Genomic DNA, 22,231 nt, shown 5'->3' on the forward strand with positions numbered 1-22,231 from the left:
TGCTTCTTATTGTGAGTGATTTGGGGCATTTTTCATATGACCATCTTGAATTTCTTCCTTGGAGAATTATTCAACAGGAAGAGTTTTCTAAGGGAAAACCCGCAAGTCTCAGCTACCAGGTGGGGTTTAAAAGAAAACACAACTATTACAAATTATGCATAAGAAAAATACAAATTAAAAATGACTCTAACCTTTGGCTGTTTAGTTTCATTTGTGTCCAAATCTCTGCGGTGAACTCAAAGGTTTGTTTGCTGTTAAGTTTTATTTTGGCAAAGATACTGGAATGTTGATTTGCCGGGTTTTTCTTTCTCCAGCTCATTTTATAGGCGAGGAAACTGAATGAAGCACGGTTAAGTGACGCGCCCAGGGTCACTGGGCCAGGAACCGGCAGCTGCGGGTGGCGAGCGCAGCCTCTTTCCAAAGCGCCTCCGTTCACGTTTGTTATTCAGATGGGCCGAGATTAGGAGCCCGCGCGCCCCCTCCCCTCCCCCTCTTAGATTTCGAGTTTGGGGTTCCCCCTTCCGCGTCCCTCCCACCCCCCCCAGAAGGCAGCCTTAGTCGCCCTCCATTTTTCATTGATCATCCCGTTAGTGAGCCCACGTGCTCTGACCCTCCCTCGCCCTTCTAACATTTCCTCATGTTTTTAAAACACCAAAAAACCCTATTTGTTCTATTTGTATCCACGGAGTCCGATAAAAGAAAAAGGGTCCCAGAAATGCGGGTCCCGGGAAGGGGATCGCGTAGCAGAGGCCGCCTGTCGCTCGCTCGCGCCACCGTGCGGACAGTTGCCGACCAACGCGTTCGGCCCGGGCAGGCTCGTAATAAAGGAATTTTGGAAACCCGAAGTCCCCTGGGGGGGGGCAGAGACTGGTCACGTGCAGACAGGCGGGCGGCGGGGGTAGAAGGGGCCGCGCTTTGTTTTGTTTGAGTCTGCGCATGTCAGAAGGGTTTCCCGTGACGGGGGGGGGGATATGCTAGCTAAACTCCAGACGCAGAGAAAGTTGACGGAAGAGTCAGGATCTGGGCGTGGATTGGCTAGGATAGGAAATGGCCACGTGAGTTACATCTCGCTCTGCAATCCTCAGTTCAAGTGAGTCGGCCAAGGCAGGCCGGCCCAGAAACACCCGAACAACACGCATCTCACGGGCAAGGAACTATTTTGGCGCACAAACTAACATTCGGCAACAAGCCCGGACGACTCTAATGCCTTCTTGATTTTTCTTTCTTTGGGGAGGCAAACGAGGGCGCCAGGACCAACGATCACCGGCTGCCCAGGTCACAAAAATTGTGCTTCCGAAATCTCTTGATGTCGATTCCGCACGAAAAGCGGCTGAGGCAACCCTCACCGCTCGACGTGTGCCATGCACGACAGAAGCCCTTTTTAACGCGAGCGCTGGCGGGGCTACGGTAGTGCCACCCGGCGACACACTCTAGAGGAAGGGTGAGTGCCCCTACGACCTTCTTCCTACCGCATCTGAGTCTGCCGACTACATTCTTTTCTAGAAATTTCGGTAGTTTACTCGGGAGGGGGATTGGCGGGTAGCTCGCCCTCCAGCCCTCCCTGGAAGTCAAGGTCTGGTATGCAAATAGGCTCGCGGAGGCTTCTGGGTGGCCGCCTTACGCAGGGCCGGGCGGTGCCTGGGCGGGCGGGAGGATGGACCCGAGCCCCGGAGCCCCCCGGGGCGGCCTTCTCTGGGCTCCGCTTCTCCGCCAGCCCCGCAGGAAGCCCTGGGCTCTGACGTCCTCGCCCGGGGCTGGCAAGCCGGGAGGTGAGGCGGCCCGCCCCGGTCCCGGCCCCGGCCCCGGCCCCGGCCCCGGCCCCGGCCCCGGCCCCGGCCCCGGCCCCGGCCCCGGCCCCGGCCCCGGCCCCGGCCCCGGCCCCGGCCCCGGCCCCGGCCCCGGCCCCGCCGCCTTCCAGCCCGGCTTCACCTACCGCCTCCCCGCGGCCGCCTCTGCGCCCGGTCCGTCGCCTCGGAGCTTTGCAGGAGCTCGGGAACCGCCGGGGCCCGGGGCTCCCCGGGAGGAGCTGCAGGCGGGCGGGGGGAGATGTAATATGTATGTAAAATTATATATAAATAATAGATCATTCGTGGCCACAATCTTTAATCAGCCGGTCTGAATAATGTAAATATAAATTATCCATCTCTTCCAGTTTATATCAACAGCAGTGTAATTAAATAATGTTTTACATATAAATAAAAGTCATGTCAATAACTGAAAATATTTAAAATCTTTCTTTAAAACCAGATGCTTAAGCCTGAAAGGATATATAAAGTGCATTTTTAAAAATAGTCCAGACCTATCATTTCAGTCCAACCAGTTCCCTAGTTATTTGGGGTTTTACTTGCCCATCACCCCAAACAACTAGCATGTATTTAAATTGTGCAAAGCAGTCTCTTTTGACCCTTACATCAATTGAGAAAAATAATACAGATTTTCCATTTTACTGGAAAGCCCCTTTGGCCAAAAAAATAATTCCCTTCATCCAGTGGCTCTTGCTTAATTAAACCGAGAACACCAGTGAGCTTGCATTTCTTTATGGCACATGAAAAATGAAATAACTGGGGAAACAAAGATAGGAGCTTTCAAGCACATTGATTTATTAAGCAATACATGCCAATAGCCCAATAAATCGAGACCAGGCCCCTCAGCTTTGGCACTGAGCACCAAATACAGATGGAGACATTTATTTATATCTTCAAAAGACTAATTAAAGGGCGCCTAGGTGGCGCAGTGGATAAAGCACCAGCCCTGGAGTCAGGAGTACCTGGGTTCAAATTCGGTCTCAGACACTTGATAATTACCTAGCCGTGTGGCCTTGGGCAAGCCACTTAACCCCATTTGCCTTGCAAAAAAAAACCCCTAAAAAAAGACTAATTAAAAGAAAGTAATTAACCATGATACAAAATTAGGTAATCTGATTTTTAATTGGAGGGGGAGAGTGAACAGATACAATTCCCTGAAGTCAGAATAAGCCGTTTCCCATTTCCCCCTAGCATCAGTATCTAATCAAAAAGTCATGGAAAAATAACTATATGATCAGTGTGGGACCAGTTTTCAAGTAAGACTTATGAGCTGCTTGAGTTCTAATTGTGAGAAAACTCCTTTCATCAGTCTTTGGATCTGGTTGGATTCTAGTCAGCCCAACCTAGATTAGTTAAGGGGGTCTAAGCAACAGGTAGAGATGGTTCAGCTTCACAGACATGTTGGACTAGGTTCAAACAATACAATAAAGTTTTCTCAGATGACAGTGGACTAGACACATAATCGAATAGAAAGGGAACTGAACTAGCTGCAGAATTGTCACAATGGGAGTCAGTGTGGTGCCCCAAATTCCCTCTCTGGCTACATTTGGGTGTGGAGTGAATTTCCCTATGGTTTCTTCCGGAGGAAGCTTTTGGTCTCAGTAGGTCTGGTTTTAAATTCATAGTGGAGAAACTAAAAAATGCCTGATGCAAATGAGAAGTGAGCCTTCTCTCTCCCTCCCCCCCATGATGATGGTTCTGAGACCTGAGAGGGCTGGAGGAAGGACATGTGAATCCAATACTTACTGATTTCAGACTTCTGAAACAGCTCCCCATACCTGCAGTTCAACCTAGTCCAGTCCCTTATTTTTTTGTACTTAAAAGATTTTATTTCAAGTTTTACAATTTTTCCCCAAGCTTACTTCCCTCCCCCATTCCCCACAGAAGGCAATTTGCCAGTCTTTACATTGTTTCCATGGTATATATTGATCCAGATTGAATGTGATGAGAAATCACATCCTTAAGGAAGAAACATAAAGTATAAGAGATAGCAAACTCAGACAATATCAGGGTTTTTCCCCCCTAAATTAAAGGGAATAGTCCTTAGACTTTATTCAAACTCCACAGTTAATCTCTGGATACAGATGGCACTCTCCATTGCAGACAGCCCCAAACTGTCCCTGATTGTTGCCCTGCTGGAATGAGCGAGTCCATCAAGGTTGATCATGGCCCCCATGTTTCAGTCCCTTATTTTTAGAGAAATGGAAACAAAAGTGTAAGCAGCTTGCCCAGTCATTGGCCCCAGCAGGCCTCAGCGCCCTCCCTCCTGGCCCTGCTCGCCTCCTTAGAGAAGGCCAGTCTGTTCCTATTTATTTCAACACCTATTTGCCCACTTGGCACCTGGGTTTTTAGGGACAAAACAATGGAAAAACTCCAAGTCTCCCAGGGGAGAAGAGGCATTGCGAACTACCGGGCTTTTATTAAGCTAGGGAGACCAGGAGAAGGGGAGCCGGCCCCGGCCAAGGGGAAGCCGGGAAGCCGGGATGCCGGGAGGGTGCGGCCTCCATCGAGGCACAGGCCTTGGCCGGCGGCGGGCAGCTGGGGAGGGCCAGCAAGGGCCTCCCGGAGGACGCGGGGGCCGGGGCCGGGCCGCCTCCCTCGCCAAACTCCCGTCTCCGCGCCCCCCGCACGCGGGGCACGAAACCGGGGAAGGAATTTGGCGGGCGGGGGGGAGGGGCCGCGGCCGGCTGCCCCTCCCCCTCCCCTTCCCCGCCCCCCGCTCCGAAGCCAGCCAGCGCCGCTCTCGCTACTGAGTGGCGGCGGCGTAGGAGCTGCGCGCCTGCGCACGGCGCCGACCACGTGGGGCAGGAGGCGGGCTCCTCCGCCGCCCCTAGCGCGGAAGGCCCGCCCTCCCGGAAGCGACTCGGAGCTTCCGGGTTACGAGGCGGGGAGAGCGGTTGCCGGAAGTAGTCGCTGAGGGAAGCACAGTCGGACCCGGCAGTGAGGAGTGGAAGTTTGTGCCGGCCGGGAGCCCGGGGAGCCATGGACAGATGAGCCTGGGCCGGGGGTGAGTCCGGGGCCGGCCGCGGGCGGGGGTCGCTCAGCGGCTCGTCTCTTAAGCGCCTGCGGTGAGGCGGCCAGTGGCGGGCGGCGGGAGCTGGGGCGCGGGGCGCCGCCTCCGGGGAGGCCGGGGCGGGGGGCAGGGGGCGTGGCCGAGGGCAGAGCTGGATGTTGGGGAGAAGGGGTCAGGGAGGGGGCGTGGGCCTGGCCGGGGGCTGTGATGGGGAGTGGACAAGGGGTCCCCCAAACCCCCAAGATCATGCGCCCAAGTCCCCCCCCAGGAGACCGCAGAGAGTTGGGTAAAGGAAGAAGTGGAAGAGGACTGGGCCCGGGGCAGCATCTGGGCAGGCACAGGACCGACCCCCGCCCCTGCCTCCCACCCCCCTTCTTGACTTTGCACCACGTCATTCCTACTGGCTCTGTCTTGAGACCAGACCCTTGTCTAAAAGTTGATTCTGCTGTTACATGCCCTGAAAAATTTACACGGAACTCCAAGAGACCGACAACTCTAAATATTCACTTTTTACCAGTATATGGGTAGTCTGAAGACACTGTCTAAGTTATACAGTACTCAAGATATTAGGGAGTATTATTAGAATATTAGATTTCACCCCTTAAAGCCTGTAAGGGTTTTTTCCCATTTGTGTATGGAAAAAAGAATTGTATCTTAATTAAATGCTTTTGCTATTGAAAAAAAAAGTTCATTCTGACAGTCATTTAAAGAGGTCCTTCGGGGCGGCGGGGTGGCACAGTGGATAAAGCACCAGCCCTGGAGTCAGGAGTACCTGGGTTCAAATCCAGCCTCAGACCCAATAATGACCCAGCTGTGTGGCCTTGGGCAAGCCGCTTAACCCCATTTGCCTTGCAAAAACTAAATAAAATAAAGAGACCCTTCTTTGTACTAGGGAATTTGCATGGGAATACAAATTTAAACCAGGCAATCTCTCCTCCCCAAGAACTTTTGAATCGGTAGGATTTATAAGGCATGCACATAAATATGCCGTAAAGCTGTAGATGCTTTAGGAAGGGCAGTCCAAAGGTTTAGACTGGGAAAGAGAGATGGAGGAGATGTTATTTGAACTGGGCTTTGAATGATTATTCTGGTTTGAAGTTGGGAGAAAAGACTTCTAGGTGGAGAAATCAATGTAAGCGATCTCAAAAAGTGCAAGACTTATTCTAGAATCTTATTAAAATATTAAAACTCCCAAATCCAAATATTTTTAAAAATTCTTAAGTTTTATTTGGATTTAATAGACATGTAGAGATAGGTAGATAGGATATAGACACACACAAGAGTAGCTTCTCTGAAAGTTAAGCACTTGGAATCAGGAAGACCCAGTCTCAAATACAAAGCTAGCTGTGTGACCCTTGGTAAGTCATTTAACTTAATTTTAGTTTAGTTTAGTTTAGTTTTTACAAGGCAGTGGGGTTAAGTGGCTTGACCAAGGCCACACAGCTAGGTAATTATTAAGTGTCCAAGGACGGATTTGAACTCAGGTACTCCTGACTCCAGGGCCGGTGCTCTATTCACTGCCCTGTAAGTCATTTAACATAGGCAGCCTCTATTTTCCCACCTGTTGCACAAGGGATAATAATAATAAATAATAATAATAATAATACCACCTAGCTCCCAAGGTTGTTCTGAGCCATTTTTGCAAACTTAAAAGGGATTTTTAAATGCTAGCTCTTGCTTCAGTACATTTCACTTCCTACTTTTGAGGTTTTCTGATTATTAATTAGATCAGGAACTTTGATTACAATATGGTATCATTTGTTTTGTGACCTGCAGTCTGTGCCTTAGTGTATATCTTTATTTACATTGTTGTAGACTCTGAATATTATAATGATTGTTTTCTTCAGTTTATAATGTCATATATAACTTCACACATTTCTCTGATTTCTTCACATTTGTAATTCTTTAAGATGCAAGATGTGTGCACACAGCTAGTAAGTTTCTGAACTGGGATTTGAGCCCAAGTGCCCTTGATTCCAGGTCCAGTATTCTACTTATCATATTATCATTCCTCTTAATCATTTTTGGGTTGATTTTGGGTAGTTGCAAGAGTATTTTTAATGGCCCTAAATTTCCTGAAACAAAGACCTATTAAAAAAAAATCAATATACTTTAAAACAGGTCACTACTTTGAGCTCAGACCTATTCAGCCATTGTACATGCTTAACAGCTAAGGGAAAATATTTAATAGCATTGAACAGTGAATAAAAACTATTTAAAATATCACAGATATCTCTGCTAGAACAATGGTGACCCTACCTTCTCTTCCATATAGTTGCTTGAGTCAATACTACTCTTAAAATACATTTAAAAAACTCTTAAAATTAAGTTGATGTCCCCTGTCCCCAAATCCTCTCTGTTCAAACGAAACTTATAATTAATGACAAGCAATAATTTCTCTACATTGATATTAGCTGAAGTATAAATGATGCTAAGGAATGATAGCCCTTTTCACTTTATGAGCATCAGACAATAGCCAGTTGTTGATATCCTGGGTCTCTACTCCTTCCTGGAAAACTTCTGGTCCTTGGTCTGTTGTTTGCATTGCCATTCTGTCCCAAACAACACACCACAGAGAGTGATCTCTGGAAGTCGATGAAAGGGAAGGTACAAGCATCCATGTTTTAAAATAGCCCACAACCTTCCATATACATTTCTGTGTAAATCACAGTTTTCCACAGTTTGATCAAAGCTGTCATCTGTTGGTCTCTATATACTAGAAGAGTAATATTTGACATCTGGTTTGGGTGTCTTTCACAGAACAACTATAATATGTATGATCAAACAGGATGCAATTAAATGTTCTATATTCTCCATCATTCACCTGATACATAAAAATTTAGTCATTTTCTTCTTTAGAACTTCTGTAGTCCTTTAATTCAGGTTTTTAAGTTTGGTTTTGTATATTTTTTTAAATGATGTTAACCACAAGTATAAAAGGTATGTAACATACTATCTCTCTAGTTCAAGTATGTTTCTGTCTCTAGATTTAGAAGGAAAATGCATATCCAGTCTTGGGTTGATTATACTTGTTATCTATTAAATTTAAGCTTGACCACATCAGAACCTGATAAGCAACCACTAACCAATATCAAGCAGATACACGTTGAAACTGATTTCATCCTTCATGTTAGAGATACATTAGGCATTAGAAACTGCTTAAGCAAAGATTTCTGGATCCAGGATAATCAGTTCCCACATTTAGCTGACTCCAGCAACATTCATATTCAGGTTTTTGGGGGTTTTTTTTCCAGATCAAGGACAGCCTATTTATTTTCAATAGCATCAAATTAAAAATATAGATGACAAACAGCTTTGGAGTTATCAGTGGCATTCTGCAAAACCAATTTTGCTCAATGATCTCTGGTAACTTTCATACTCTTTAACTTAACTTCCAGAAGTTGTCTTCTCACCATTGTTATCACAGTATTTATTTAATTTATGACATTTGCTTGAACATGCCTAGATGATTCTCTTTGGAATCACCTGAGAACTTTGCACAGATTGTATTTAAATCTTGCTAGCACAACACATTCAAATCCTGCTCCTAGAGAAGCAAATGTCTTCTCTGTAATTGTGCCACTAAAGCATAAAAAAGGTTACTGAAAGAAATATTTTATACCATCCAAGTGTTTCTTTAGAATGCCTCCAAAGCAGAAGTATAAATGGCATCCTCAGAAGAAGAAGAAGAAGAAGAAGAAGAAACATCATTAGTTTGGGAATAAAATTTCCTTTAGAGTAAACCTTCATCAAGGAAATTGAAGTCATATTTGTCCTTGCCAAATTGTTCATCATTTTTTGACACTCTAGTTCTAAAGGACAACAAAACAAGAAATGAGAAGATGAAATTTAGAGGGTAGCTCTTGAAGAATGTAAAGAGACTGCATTATTGAAATCTTTGAATACTGAACTGAGAAGTTTGAAAATAATTTTAATTATTGCTGATTTGGTCTGGGCATAAAATTAGTGCAAATGAAATATAGGAAAAAGTTGCATAGTATATTTGGAGGTAGACTTGACAAGATTTGTAATGGTAGTTGAGGATGTTGCCTTTGAGTCTTTTGGAGCAATTAAACTATGATAAGAAAAATAGATTTGATATCTCATAGGTAATATTGGACCTCCCCTCCATTTATAATTTCTGATAGGTTGATGAGGGATATTTAGGCTTCTACAGGAGGTCAGTGTGATAACCAGTGATAGGTCTTCAAATACATGTCATTTTGTGGCAGTCTGGGAGATGCCACTTATCTGGTCCCTCAGTAGGAGTTGAGTTTGTTTGTAGTCTGTTGGCTATTTCCTGACTTTTTATCATTTCTTTGTCACAGGGCCGATGACTTAGGGACCTGGATTACGTAGTAGGTTGACAACCTCCTTGCCAATAGTGGAGAGCAAAAAGGATGCAAAGACAGTTGGGGTATCATATATTATGGAAAATAAGTTGTTTATAATATATGCTCATGCTACGTACCTTGTAATAGTTGCTGCTGAAAGTATCCGATGTCTAGTTTAGATAATTGAGCATAATCCTGAGAACTTGCTTATAATCTAAGGAAGAAGCAGTACACATGGACGCTTGTGAAAATTTAGATGCCATGGCTGAATTTCAACTCTTCCAGTATGGGCTTACATTTAGCAGGTGTCGCTTATCTTGTGGGGGCCCTGTGACCATGGGATAGAGAAAATGATCTGTAAGACATGATTCCTGCTTTCAAGGATTTTAACTTGTAGTAGGAAGAATGAGATTGTAATGAGGTAAATAGAATATAATTTAGAGTGTGATAAGAGTATAAGAATACAAAGTGCTCTGAGAGTAGATAAAGGAAAAATTTCTTTGGAATTATATCTTAGCTTCACTAGAGTAAACTGTAATTGTTCATCTTCTGTATTGTGTTTGTCATCCGTGATTTATGTGCAGTTCAAATCTTGTCATGATAGAATCTATTAAAGATAAATCTCTAAAAAATATGTTTCATATTTTTATTCTGCCACACATTTTAGAAGCTTCATCTTAAGTATTTGAATCAGGAGCCCTAAAAAACAGAAAGAAAACACTGGTTTTATGTTCTTCTAACAAGGGTCTTTCAGGTACCTGTGGGGTTTGTCATGGGGTCAGTAGATTTTAAAAGGAACATGTCTGCACTGATCTCCATTTGTTTTCTAACTGATTTGCAGCTCCTTAGGTGATTACTTTAGTACTTCAAAATGTGTATTTCAAGAACACAGATTATAACCTTTCTACCTGTTTGTACAGTCTTCATGAGTTAGTGTGGTTAAAATTTTTTTTTGTTATTGCCAACATTTATTACAGGATCTCAGAGAGGGAAAGGGACCCCAGCGACCATCTCATCCAATCCATACTTGGACAAGACTGGTCCTTGGACAAGTGACACCTAGTGCATCACAGGGCCTATTCATACGGTCTTTTTGGTGTGGTGCAGTTGGTTACGATTTGCTCTCCACTGGGATAGCCCCCAAGATCCCACTGTGCCGCAGTGAGGCAGCAGGACCTGCCTGCATGGAGCCAGTCATCATTAGTGGTCCATTAGTAAGCAGTTGCTGAGAGGTGAGATAGCAGAATGCATTCATTAAACAGGAACACATTAGAGTCATGGTCAGAGAAGGGACATAGATAGATGGGCAGCATATGTGTGTGTATATGTATACATACACACTCTCACACACACAACCCTCCAAGGAGGTTTTTGCCTGAGTTCTAAAAGAAGTTGTTCTGCTATTGATTCTAGCCCCAAATTCCTGCTGTTGTACAGCTAGGCTGAACATCTCCCACCTTGGGGTAGTTTCATTTACTCTGAGCTCATTGTTAACAATAGACATTTACCCTTCCAGGAGCTGGTGGGCACCTCTTGCAGCAAGTCTTAATAAAACTGGCTTCTCATGGCCAAGTGGGCCATTTTTCTGAGTGCTCATTAAGGACAGCCAGCTTCTGCTGCCTTCTCTCTGGCTAAGACTTGACACCCCAAGTTCTGACATAGAAGAAGGGGGTATTTGGTGCCATTTGTTTACTTTCAGAAAGATTTAGGCAATGGCTGCTCCTCCTTTCACCGGGCTCACAGCGGTTGCTGATGTAATTAAAGATCTAGACACTCAAATAGCTGTAAGTAGCTGGTTAATACAACCAGTCTGTGGCCAAAGTTTTTGAGTGTGTACCACCTTGTCATGCTAACTGAAAGCCTTTTTGAAAAGGCTGATTTGGCACCTAAAAGATTAACAATAGAACCAATAACATATACTCTTAAAGTTGTTAAGCTTTGTGCTTGTTGGACCTAACTGCATTGAGTGTCAGTGCATGATGTGGTGTGTTAACATGGATTACTAATCCTTTTTGAATCATGGGAACTATGCTCCTCCCTACAGAGGGTCATTATATATAATGGAGGGGTTTTTGGGGGTTATTTGGATTTAATACATATTTTCCCCAAATGATCCTATGTTTTTTATATAAACCTCAGAAATATCTTACTCTTACCAATCAATGTCTATACATGATCTTTTGATCCATTTGCCTTCTTCCTGTTCTGAAGACTATGTCAGATAGGTGGTAAGGAGAAATGGTTTCCAAATGTCAAGTGAAAGCTATGCATTGGTTTTCATCTCTACTTTTATGATCAAAAATATTGATTTGTGACTATTTCAAATAAACTCAGGTTCTGAAAAATCTAATAAATATGCAGTTATTAAAAATGTCTACCCTTTGTTACTGATGTTTCTGAAACATTTTTGTTTTCTTTCCCCAGTTGATTGGCCTCGGTCCCCACAATCCCAAAAAAAAACAGGACCTTGACAAGCTCCATGAACTGAAGGCCAAAGCCCGGCAGATTATGAACCAGTTTGGCCCCTCAGCCCTGATCAACCTCTCCAACTTTTCATCCATAAAACCAGAACCTTCCAACACGCCCCCTCAAGGGTCCATGGCCAACAGTACCACAGTGGGAAAAATGCCAGGCCCCCCGGGGGCAGGGGGGCGTCTTAGTCCAGAAAGCAATCAGGTATCAGACCCCTTTTATCGTGGGGTACTGGGAACTTTGTTCCTTGTTTGTTAAGGCTGGTGTTTTATATTGTGCTCTCTACTTTTATTATGATAAAGAAAGTGGATACAAACATTTGAGTAAATTCTTAGAAAGGAATAGAATAAGGATGTTTGATCCCAGTATAACTTTATCTATTTAGTATTTTCTCCAACTCAGCCACTATTCTGAGTCCTCAGTTGCTATAATTAAGCCCCTATGTGTGGCTGATGAAAGGCAGAAAGTGGATAGTAGTAGTAGTAGTCGATAGTAGACTGGCCTCGCCTCAGTCCTGTTTCTGACCCTCTAGCCATGTTAACCTGGCAGAGTCACTGCTCTAAAACTAAGAATGGCAGAATAGTTGCCCATTGGCATTGACAAAGGAAGTTTCCTTACTAGAAAGAGTGAAATTAAGGTTTAGATCACAAAAGATAGAATATGTTAGGCACACTCGGGATAGCTCTTTATCCTTAAGGACCTGAAGAGTCTGCAGCATTCAGACTAGTCCAGAGAGAGGAGGGATGAGCACTAGTAGTTGAGGGGGACCCAAAAAGCCCTTCTGAAAGGGGGGGGTTCCTAAATGAACTGAGCCTGGTATAGAGCTGGAGATCAGGAGGCAGACAATCTGTACAGAGAATGTAGCTGGAGTGTGGAAAGGAAAGACCCTGGAAAAGAGAGGGAAGGGAGTAAACATCTGTACATTGCTGCAGTGCATCAAGCGCTGTACCAAGCACTTTTTTTTATAAAGACTATCACCTTTGAACCTCACACAATGACCTTGTGAGGTAGTTGTTGTTATTGTCCCCATTAGATAGTTGGGAAAACTAAGGCAAACAGAGGGTAAATGAGGACCCTAGTATGTAAGTGCCTGAGGTTCAATTTGAATTCAGGTCTTACTGACTCCAGGTCCAGCCCTCTGTCCACTGAGTTATCTAACTAAGTAGGTGGATAGAATTGCAGATTTAGAGTTGAAAAGACCATCATCTAATCTAACCTCCCTATTTTGTAGGTGAGGAGGTTGGGACCCAAAGAGGTTCATTGAGGTCTTGCTAAGGTCAAAAGTTGACCAGATCAGGATTTGAAAAAAAGTTCTTTTCTCTCCAAATCCAGCATTCTTTCCATTGTTGTATTTTCACTTATTTTGTTAAATGTTTCCAGTTGCATTTTAATCTTGTTCTGCTTCACTGGGAGTTTGGGGGCCCTAAGTTTGAGTGGAGAGATGCCAAGCTGGGAAACTATTCTAATAACCCAAGTGGGAGACATGAATCAGGATTTCAGCATCTAAAACACATTCTGAAGAAAAAACCAGCAGGAAAATCAGAGATTTGATTTGAGAAACAAAAGAGTAGGATGAACCAAAGATAAGATACTACCCCCACTCCCACCCGAGTTTCCAGCCTACATGGCTAGAAGAAGGACTGGGCCATTGATCCCAAGTGGAATTCAGAAAGGAGGCCTCTTGTGTAGGAAATAATAGGTCAAGTTTAATAAGCCTTCCCCAGGTCTCCTCCTTGGATGTTCCCCATATTTCACAAAACCAGAAGGCAGTCACGGGGGCAGCAGAGGGTATCAAGAGAATGCCCGGGGGTGGCTAGGTGGCGTAGTGGATAAAGCACCGGCCCTGGAGTCAGGAGTACCTGGGTTCAAATCCGGTCTCAAACACTTAATAATTACCTAGCTGTGTGGCCTTGGGCAAGCTACTTAACCCCATTTGCCTTGTAAAAACCTAAAAAAATAAAGAGAATGACCAATGGGTCCAAAGGTGCCTTTCCTTTGCCTTTTGCTGAAGTCTTCCGGCATCTGCAATTTCCAATTCTCTGGTTTACCTTATTTCTCCAGCCATGCTTAGGTCTGCTCTCCTTTCTACCTGTTCTTCCTCAACTGTGCTCCTTCCAGAGCCTGGCTCTAACAGCAAGGGGTATTTCAGCAAGGTACTTTGTGCAGAAGTTTACCTTGGAATCTTGTATTGCTGGGCAGAGGCTAAAGGGCAGAATTTACATTGATCACTTGTTTAATTACCATCACAAATTAACCTTTAATGCATTTTCCTGGAGCTAAGAATTCTCCCTGTTCACTAGGTTTTGACTAAGAAGAAATTACAGGACCTGGTTAGAGAGATAGATCCCAATGAACAACTGGATGAAGATGTGGAAGAGGTAAGGGGATGGGTGCAGACGTGGTGACCAGCTTTGGAGACAGTCAGACTCATAATGATCTTTTCCAGCCCTTCAACCCAATAGGAGAATTCGTTCCGTAGTATCCTGATAGTTGGTTATCTAGCCTCTACGTAAAGGCTCTCAGTGATGAAGTAGCTCCCTATTTCACATGCAGCTGTGATTAAGAGTTAGTCCTTAGGGGACAGCTAGGTGGTACAGTGGATAGAGTACTGGCCTTGGAGTCAGGAGTACCTGAGTTCAAATCCAGCCTCAGACAATAATTAACTAGCAGTGTGGCCTCAGGCAAGCCGCTTAACCCCGTTGCCTTGCAAAAACTTAAAAAAAAAAATCGACCTCAGACACTTAACAATTACCTAGCTGTGTGACATTGGTCAAGTCACTTAACCCCATTGCCTTACAAACCAACCCCCCCCAAAAAAAAGAGTTGGTCCTTAGAATGAGACAGTATTTACTTCCAGTTTCTTTGTTATTGGAAGAAATTATTAAAGTCCAGAGAAAAGTAATTTTTCCACTGACATCACCAAAATATCAATTGGCAGAGTCAGACTTCAAATCTGTGACCTTTGTCTCCAAATCATTTCCATTATACCATGTTTTCCTTTCCCTTAGATGGTACCTAGTTAGGGGTCCACAGGAGACGATGACTAGTTGTGAGTGTACCCTCCTGTGGCGATTGAAGTTGATTTTGCAGAATGTTCAGCAACTGAATAAACCAAACTCAGAGCCTTCAGGCTGATGATGGAAGCCCAATGTTTCCAGGCTGCTGTGACACTTAGGGAAATCCGAGTGAATAGTAAGGCAGTCAGTCATCGAGTATGATGCCAGGCAAGCAGGTGACAAATTTTTGTTTCCCAGTTGGATTTTGACTAGTTGAGGAGGCTTAAAGCCTCCTCACAGTAGTTACAGTACCTGATCAGATATTAGTCAGTTCTTCCACTGGATAGGGAACAACTGAACTGGCAGTAGAGGAAGACTAGTGGGCATCCAAAGAGGGTAGAATTGGGGGTACAAGTGGTCCATAAAAATTCCTCTCACCCTCATTTGCTCAAGAGAATAGCAGAGAGTAAAGGCCTAGTCAGTGAATGATGTTTCTGTCCTACCTCACCCACTGCTGACCAGAGGTCCTTCAACAGGAATCCTGGCTGATTGAGGCAGCTGCCCCTGTCTGTCACCCATCTGCCCCTGGGATTTAAGCCAGAGCTCAGATGTGATCTGTTTTCCTGCTGTCCCTCTAGATGTTACTGCAGATCGCTGATGACTTCATCGAGAGTGTGGTGACGGCAGCTTGCCAGCTGGCCCGGCATCGAAAATCTAACACTTTAGAGGTCAAAGATGTTCAACTGCATTTAGGTGAGTGATAAGTTTGCTCTGGAAGGGCTGCTGTAAATCGATGAAAAGGTTGCCAGAATGCTGGCTGCAGTCATGGTGACCATGGCAAAGAGGACACAGGAGGAAAGCCCAAGGACACCTACCTGGTCTGGAGTTGGAAGCCTGAATTCGAGTCCTGACTCTGAAAATTCATTAATTGTGGTTGAAGGATCCCTTGGAGCCTCAACTTTCTAATCTATAAAATGCAGCTATTACTGTGCATATGACTTAGCAGAGTTATGAGGAAATGTGATCTGCTTTAAAGCCCTCAGGAATTATTCCACAGACATGATACAGTGCCTTTCTCAGTAATTTCACTGAACAGGTATTTACCAAGAGCAGTCCTTTGCCCAGGCAGCCCAATATGGTGTGTGAGGGGGTCATCGGCATGCATCTAGGTGTGGAGTGGCTGAGTTCATGCGCTGGCTCCATCACTTGTTATCCCAGTCATCTTGGACCAGGCAGTTAAACTCAGGACCTTCTTTTATAAAACAAATTATGGTGATTAACCCTTCTAGCACTAGAACCTCTGAATAAGACTTGCCCTTTTCTCCTCCAGATGACATGCATAAATCTCCAGAATACTAGCTGTGAAGTCCAACCCAGAGCTTGGGTCTGAAAGGGGAGGTGTCTTCTGGAGGGGGAGGATCAGGGGAAGCTTCATAGAGGAGGTAGGGGACAAAGGGAAGGATGTTTTAGCAAATATGGAAATGCACATTTGGAATTGGCTAGGAGTCATTTTGGTTAGCGTGGAGGCTATGCAAAGTAGACCACAGGGGCCTAAGTGTGGAAGTCCTTGAAAGTCTACTCTGCCAAGGAATAGAAGGGCCACCATTTCAGCCTTCATCACTTGCTTTGTTGTCATAGATAAGACACATGTAAATAGAAAGGATCCAACAGAAATGATTTGAAGGGAGAGTCCCAAGCCGTCCTTGAAGTCCAGGGGAGCTAGCATAGAAAAAAATGGTAGATGTGACCTTGTATGGGGAGTGGAAAAAAAAAAAAGCCTTTACCTGAAAGTAAATGTGCATGTGCCTCTATCTGGGTTAAAGATGTGTGGATACATCTTTAACATGGCTGGTTTATCTCATGAACTTTTCAACTTAAGGCAGAAACTCAGGAATTTTCCATCTATCCTTTCTAGTTCCAATTCTGTAATCAGGAGTATTGTATATCCTTCTGCCAGGGGAGAATGATGCACACTGGATTGGGGGCCAGGAGGAATCAATGTAGCCCAGGGCAGGTGAGAGAAGTCTAGCTCTTGCCCACCCCAACCTACTAGGATTTCAGGATCTCCTGACCTTCAGCAGGCTTCCCACCCTTACCCTAGCCTCCTTCTCTCTTCCAGAACGGCAATGGAACATGTGGATCCCAGGTTTTGGTTCAGAAGAAATACGACCCTATAAGAAGGCCTGCACCACAGAGGCTCACAAACAGGTACAGAGAAGAGAGGGCAGCAAGGGTGAGAAGTCATAGCAGCCAGGACAGGCTAATAGGGGTATGGAGCCCCTCAGGGGCAGGTTAGCCCATCCTGTGTGCAATGAGTGTCCTGCGGGGTCTGTTAGAAATGGTCCAGTTCAGGGGCAGGTAGGTGGCACAGTGGGTAGAGCACTGGCCTTGGAGTCAGGAGGACCTGAGAAATAGTCCAGTTGCTGCCATTGGTTGTATATAAGAACCACAGCTGCAGAAATGTGCTAGGTCTACTACAGGTCTTCAAAGATTCATGGTCCCAGGCCCAGGGAATCACATCCCCCCTCCTTTCTCTTAGCTCCCTCTTGCCTTCAAAGTAGTTTGAATGGGCTCTTTCTTTCTCTTTCAGAGAATGGCCTTGATCCGCAAAACAACCAAGAAATAACCCATGAGAGGGGCAGGGAGAAGACAGCACTGCATTTGGAGACACCGGAGAGGCCTCCACAGTATCGCCTATGGAATTTTTTTTTATGCTTTAAAGAGAAGCATATATATTTTTATTAACAGTACAGCAATATCTATAGTGACTGAGGAGACCTGCCAAAAAGTCCTAGCCATTCTGTGGTCCCAGTTCCCCTCCCCCAGAAGGGAGCAATGTATCTCAACCCAAAGGAGATTTGATTTGTGGTTTATCCTGAGTGGTTGTCTGAGGGACAAAGAGCATCCTCGTCTTGTTTGGTGCGACCGTAGAGGTTTCTGTTTTCCTTTCCTCCCCTTACTTTGTAACGTCAGTGTTTATATGAAAATGACTTTGATTTGTTTTTCAAAAATAAAGATGTTATTAATCTAACAGTGCAGGGGACACTATCCTGGTGTATCCACATTGGGGATAATGAAGAGAAGCAGCATTAATTGAATTGCATTTCTAACCAGAGGTCTTGGAACCCGCTCCTAGAGTTTTCCAGTATTCTGTCCCAATTGGATCACTAGAGAAAACAAGATGAGGGTTTTTATTCCAGAGGAAATTGGGCAGAAGAAAACCATGTCCCAGTGAATTTTCCTTACAGTAACATAGGTTGAAGGGCACCATCCCGATCCTGTCATTCCCCACAAGCAACTAGCTGTTCGCCTCTTCCTCGAGAGGTCACAGGCAGCTTGGGAAAGGCTAGTCAGTTCAAATGTATGACCTCTCTGGAACTGACGGATCCTTGGATCTCTTTCCTTTCCTGGGGGCTTCCACCATATGAATTTCCCCACCTTCTATCCCTGCCAATTGTGCTCATTCCTCCAGAAATTAGTTGATGTTGGAAGAAATGTGGTCCAAAGGGAAGATTCCAGATGAGCAGTTCGAAGTGACCAGACCTGAAGGCCAAGGCTCCTGTGAGACTAAAGCCTCAAGCCCTCACCAAAGTTGGGAACCAAAGAAAGGAAAACCCCAAAGTGTTTTGAAGAGGTAGCATGAATTTTTTAGATTGATGTCAAAGGAGTTTTATATCCTGAGTAGGCAGGTAAGACTGGAGTCTGGAAACTAGCTGTTAAGACTAGGGCCAGTGAGCAAGAAACTAATCCGGGGGGTTGAACAGAGGACCACACCAACTAAAAGAGGCAAGATTTGAAGCCTTTGATGAATAGGATCACTAAGGCTAGAACAACCCAGGAAAGTGGGTTCATCCAAGTCCATTCCTATTCCCCACTTCCTCTGGGATCAGTGTCTAGTCTGGGCTGATTAAGGGTTAGAACCTGCCTTACAATGTCAGGGAACAGGCAGAGGAAGCTGTTTGCCCTTGGCTGTGTTGAGCCATGCTCAGGTGTTCTTTTCAGCATGCATGGTCAGTCGTTCATACTAGTTCCCATTTTGAGATAGTTGTTGGAAAAAACTGAGGCAGGACCTTTCTTAGAATGAGGAAATTTTATTTCCAGTCACATAGAATTTGTATTAGAAAAATGAACGATCTGAGATTATTTCCTATAGGAGCTCTAAGTCATTCCTATATAACTCATAGGAAGGGAAATAAACAAGGCAGGTAAGACTGAAGTCTGAAAACAGGTAAGATTAGGATCAGTGAGCAAAGACCAAGAAACTGGATTAATCACTTTTATGGAAAAGTTGCATATCTTCATGGTAACTCTTTGAAGGAGTAAATTTTAGCCTACTTTATTTAAGTATTAGCTTATTGCTATTACTCAGGGCCATTTTACAAATGAGGGAAATTAAGGCTGAGAAGTAAAGCCGCTCATCCAGGAACGCAAAGCTAGTGAATACAATTGCTTTGATGACGTGGTCCCCTTCAGGATGGTTGGCCATTCAGAATTGTGGAAAGAAGTCACCCTGGGAGCAGATAAGTCAACCGCTTCTGAATTGGCTGGAAATCAATCAGTTATGAAGCCTTTTTGAAGTACTATGTGCAAAGCATTGGTGCTGGAGGGAGAAGGAAGCAAGGAAAGAAATAGTCCTTCCCTCAAGAAGAGGCAAGACACCATGTTTCATGCATGTCAAAAGTTGAAAATGGGAGCTGTCACTTTTGAAACCTGGTGTAACATTCATTGAGTCACAAACAAGGGCACTTCCACCCTTGTCCACCTCTGACCTTTGCTTCTTGCTGCCCAGGGTGCGCTGGTAGCCGGATCTTCACCCCTTCCCACTCTATGCTTGGGCCCATGGTCCCCTTCTTCACAGCCTCATAGATGTCCTGGGTGAGCAACCGGACAGCCAAAGCGATGTTGCTATCACTTTTGGCTGAGGTCTCCACGTAGCGAGCCCCCAGAGAGGAGGCCAACTTCTCTCCCTCCTCAGGGGTCACTTGTCGGTCAGCCACCAGGTCACTCTTGTGCCCCACCACGAGGAAGATGATGTCAAAGGGCTTCACTTTCTCCATAACCTCCTGGTACCATTTGGGAATATTCTCAAAGGATGTTCGATTGGCCACGTCAAACAGCAACAGCCCCCCCGCTGAGTTTCGGTAGTAAGATCGAGTCACTGACCTTCATCAGGAGAAAGAAACCAGTCACTTCTCTGTGTTAAAGAAAGGGTTTGGAGATAGAGGGGAAAGAAGGCAAGGGAGGTGAACCAAAAGGATTGGTCTGGCAGTCGGGGTCCTCTTCCCACAGCCTTTGCTAGGCCCTTAACTTTCTTGCCCCAATTTTTTCATTTATCAGATTAGTGTGATCATACCTTCCCTATTTGCAGTCCTTAGGACAAAATAATATAATTTACACTTAAGACTTTATTTATATTTGATCTCAGTTGGTCCTTGTAATAAATAGCTCCATTAGCTCCATGAGATTTGGTGCTTTTATTCCTTTATCCTTATGAGGAAACCAAAGCTCAGAGACATTGAATGCCTTGACCTGGGTGACACATCTAGTCAGGAGGCAGAGTTGTATGATGGAAGAGTGAGGTGACTCTAAAATCAGAAGATCTGGGTTCAAAACCTGCTTACCCAGGATTTGTGTGACCTTGGGCAAGTCTTAATTTCCTGGACCTCAGTTTTCAGATATTTGAAATGGGTTTGTCAGACTAGATAAGACTTTCTGTCTCTTGACTGGGCAGACTCTCTAGCTATCCCCTATGCCTGAACCACTTTCCCCTCATCTCCACCTGCTGACCTCCCCGATTTCTTGTAAATACCAACAAAATCTATGAATGCCAGTGCCTTCCTACCGTTAATAATTTTCTGTTTATCTTGAATATAGACTGCTCTTTATACACAAACACATAGAAAAGTGTATATATATATATATGATATAAATATTTGCATGATATAAATATTTGCATTAGATTGTAAGCTTGAGGGCAGGGACTATCTTTTGACTTCTCCTAGCTCTATGCTTAATAAATATTGATTGATCAATTGATAGGTGCCCTCGAAGGTCCCTACAAAACTCAAAGTCTAATATCCTAAAGATCAGGAGGATTCAGACTCAAGTCATTGTGACTCCTGGTTTACCAATGCTTTGTTTCCTCCTCTCTCTCTCTCTCTCTCTCAAATCCCTGTCCATGATGCCAGTCTTTAATGTTGGTGGTAGAAAAAAGAGGCTGGCAGAAAAGAATGGGGCATTCTGTGAATGGCAGAGGGGGACCAAAATCATTTGAGTGTCCAGCGCTCTCTAGGCACTGTGGGAAGAAGGGAGGGGGAAAGAAATAAGCCAAAAGATGATCTTTTTGATATTAGCCATCCACATTCCAGTATTCTCAGTAGTTATAACACTTCCTGGGTAGACAAGGGTTAAAAGGAAATAAGGGGTGTTGTCAAGCCCTAAGGGCAGCAGGAGAGGAGAATCGTTAATCCCAGGCACAGATGGGACCAAGGTCTCCCAACCACCCTGCTTGGGTTCCTGGCTCAAGGCTTCCCCTCCAGCCCCCACCTTAGAAGCAATGATCAGATATCCCAAGGGTACCCTTTCTACTCTTCACAATTCTCTCTCTAGAGTGAACATCATCCACTGACACTTAGCAGCTAAAGGCTGTCCAAGAATGAATGAATGAGCAAAGAGGAGAAAAGAGAGATACCCAGCCTTGCTAACCTGAGACCTAGGAAGCAGCTCAGCCATGGCAACTAGTCTGAGCTTAGAATTTGGGAGGTCTGGGGTAACCTAGGAACCACTTTCCAACCCCATCTGGTGCCCACCCCTGGAGCTGTCCAGCCCCTTACACCACCCTAGCCCATGAATATTCTGGGTCCCCAAATCTTGGAGCTCGTGGGGGATTGGAAGACCACCTAACAATCTGTAAGGAAAAAAAAACAAACTTCACAAGGCGAGAGACTTGTCCAAGGTCACACAAGGACAAAATAATAGAAATACAGCACCTGAATCGTTCCTGGCCTGCTGTGTCCCAGAACTGTAGCTTCACCTGGACTCCAGGCTCAACTTCCACAAAGTGAACATAGAAATCAACTCCCACTGTCTGATCCATACAGTCCGCAAAGAAGCCCTCTGTGTAACGTCTCAGCAGGGAGGACTTGCCCACCGTAGAGTCGCCCAGAAGGATAAGGCGGAACTGGTACTGCCAGAGGGCATCCATGGGCAGGGTAGGGGTCATGAGAGGAGGAGGGGAGCTCCCCCAGGAGCAACAGAGAAAGTTCTGGGGCCTGGGCAGCTTTCGAAAAACAGGTTTGTACATGCAGGGAGGGGAGGGGAAATCCTGGGTCCCAACATCCAGGGACACACCCAGGGTTCAGGAGCAGAGAAAGTCCTGAAGTGTCATTTGAAACTCCTTTGTCTCTCCTTGCCAGGCCCAAAAGCCAAAACTCCCCCAGGGCAGAGATCCCAGTTCCCCACAATCTTTATTCATTATAAGATCCAAGGACTTAATGCTAGAAGGAACTTTTTCATTTTATAGAGGAAGAAACTGAGTCCTTCCAAAAGCAATTGGTCCAAGGCCCCAAAGCAACTAAGTGGATTTGAACCCAGGTCCTTGTCTTCTAATTC

The 22,231-nt window shown here is 44.9% G+C and overlaps 2 protein-coding genes and 1 non-coding gene across 6 annotated transcripts; 1 reads left to right on the top strand and 2 right to left on the bottom strand.

Moving 5' to 3' along the window:
• Positions 1-1,049: 1,049 nt before the first annotated feature.
• TAF12 (TATA-box binding protein associated factor 12) lies at positions 1,050-20,605 on the top strand. 4 transcript variants are annotated; one of them, XM_074217923.1, is made up of 7 exons: positions 1,050-1,441; positions 10,130-10,384; positions 11,577-11,828; positions 13,925-14,002; positions 15,259-15,373; positions 16,740-16,828; positions 17,211-20,605. In XM_074217923.1, exons 3-7 carry the CDS (start codon positions 11,661-11,663, stop codon positions 17,244-17,246), a joined length of 486 nt encoding a protein of 161 aa, XP_074074024.1. In that variant the 5' UTR covers positions 1,050-1,441; positions 10,130-10,384; positions 11,577-11,660; the 3' UTR covers positions 17,247-20,605. The 4 variants fall into 4 exon arrangements, with proteins under 4 accessions (XP_074074024.1, XP_074074023.1, XP_074074025.1 ...); XM_074217922.1 differs by lacking the exon at positions 1,050-1,441 and adding an exon at positions 4,672-4,812; XM_074217924.1 differs by lacking the exons at positions 1,050-1,441; positions 10,130-10,384 and adding an exon at positions 4,672-4,812.
• LOC141510718 (U11 spliceosomal RNA) lies at positions 1,241-1,383 on the bottom strand. Its single transcript, XR_012475139.1, has one exon. It is a non-coding gene; the product is annotated as a U11 spliceosomal RNA (small nuclear RNA).
• Positions 17,364-21,944, bottom strand: LOC141508884 (ras-related protein Rab-39B-like). Its single transcript, XM_074217920.1, has 2 exons — positions 21,610-21,944; positions 17,364-19,783 (listed from the first exon to the last, which is right to left on the bottom strand). Exons 1-2 carry the CDS (start codon positions 21,921-21,923, stop codon positions 19,351-19,353), a joined length of 747 nt encoding a protein of 248 aa, XP_074074021.1. The 5' UTR covers positions 21,924-21,944; the 3' UTR covers positions 17,364-19,350.
• Between the last annotated feature and the right edge of the window lie 287 nt (positions 21,945-22,231).

The sequence above is a fragment of the Macrotis lagotis genome, chromosome 1, assembly GCF_037893015.1.
Source record: "Macrotis lagotis isolate mMagLag1 chromosome 1, bilby.v1.9.chrom.fasta, whole genome shotgun sequence".
Classification (NCBI taxonomy): domain Eukaryota; kingdom Metazoa; phylum Chordata; class Mammalia; order Peramelemorphia; family Peramelidae; genus Macrotis; species Macrotis lagotis.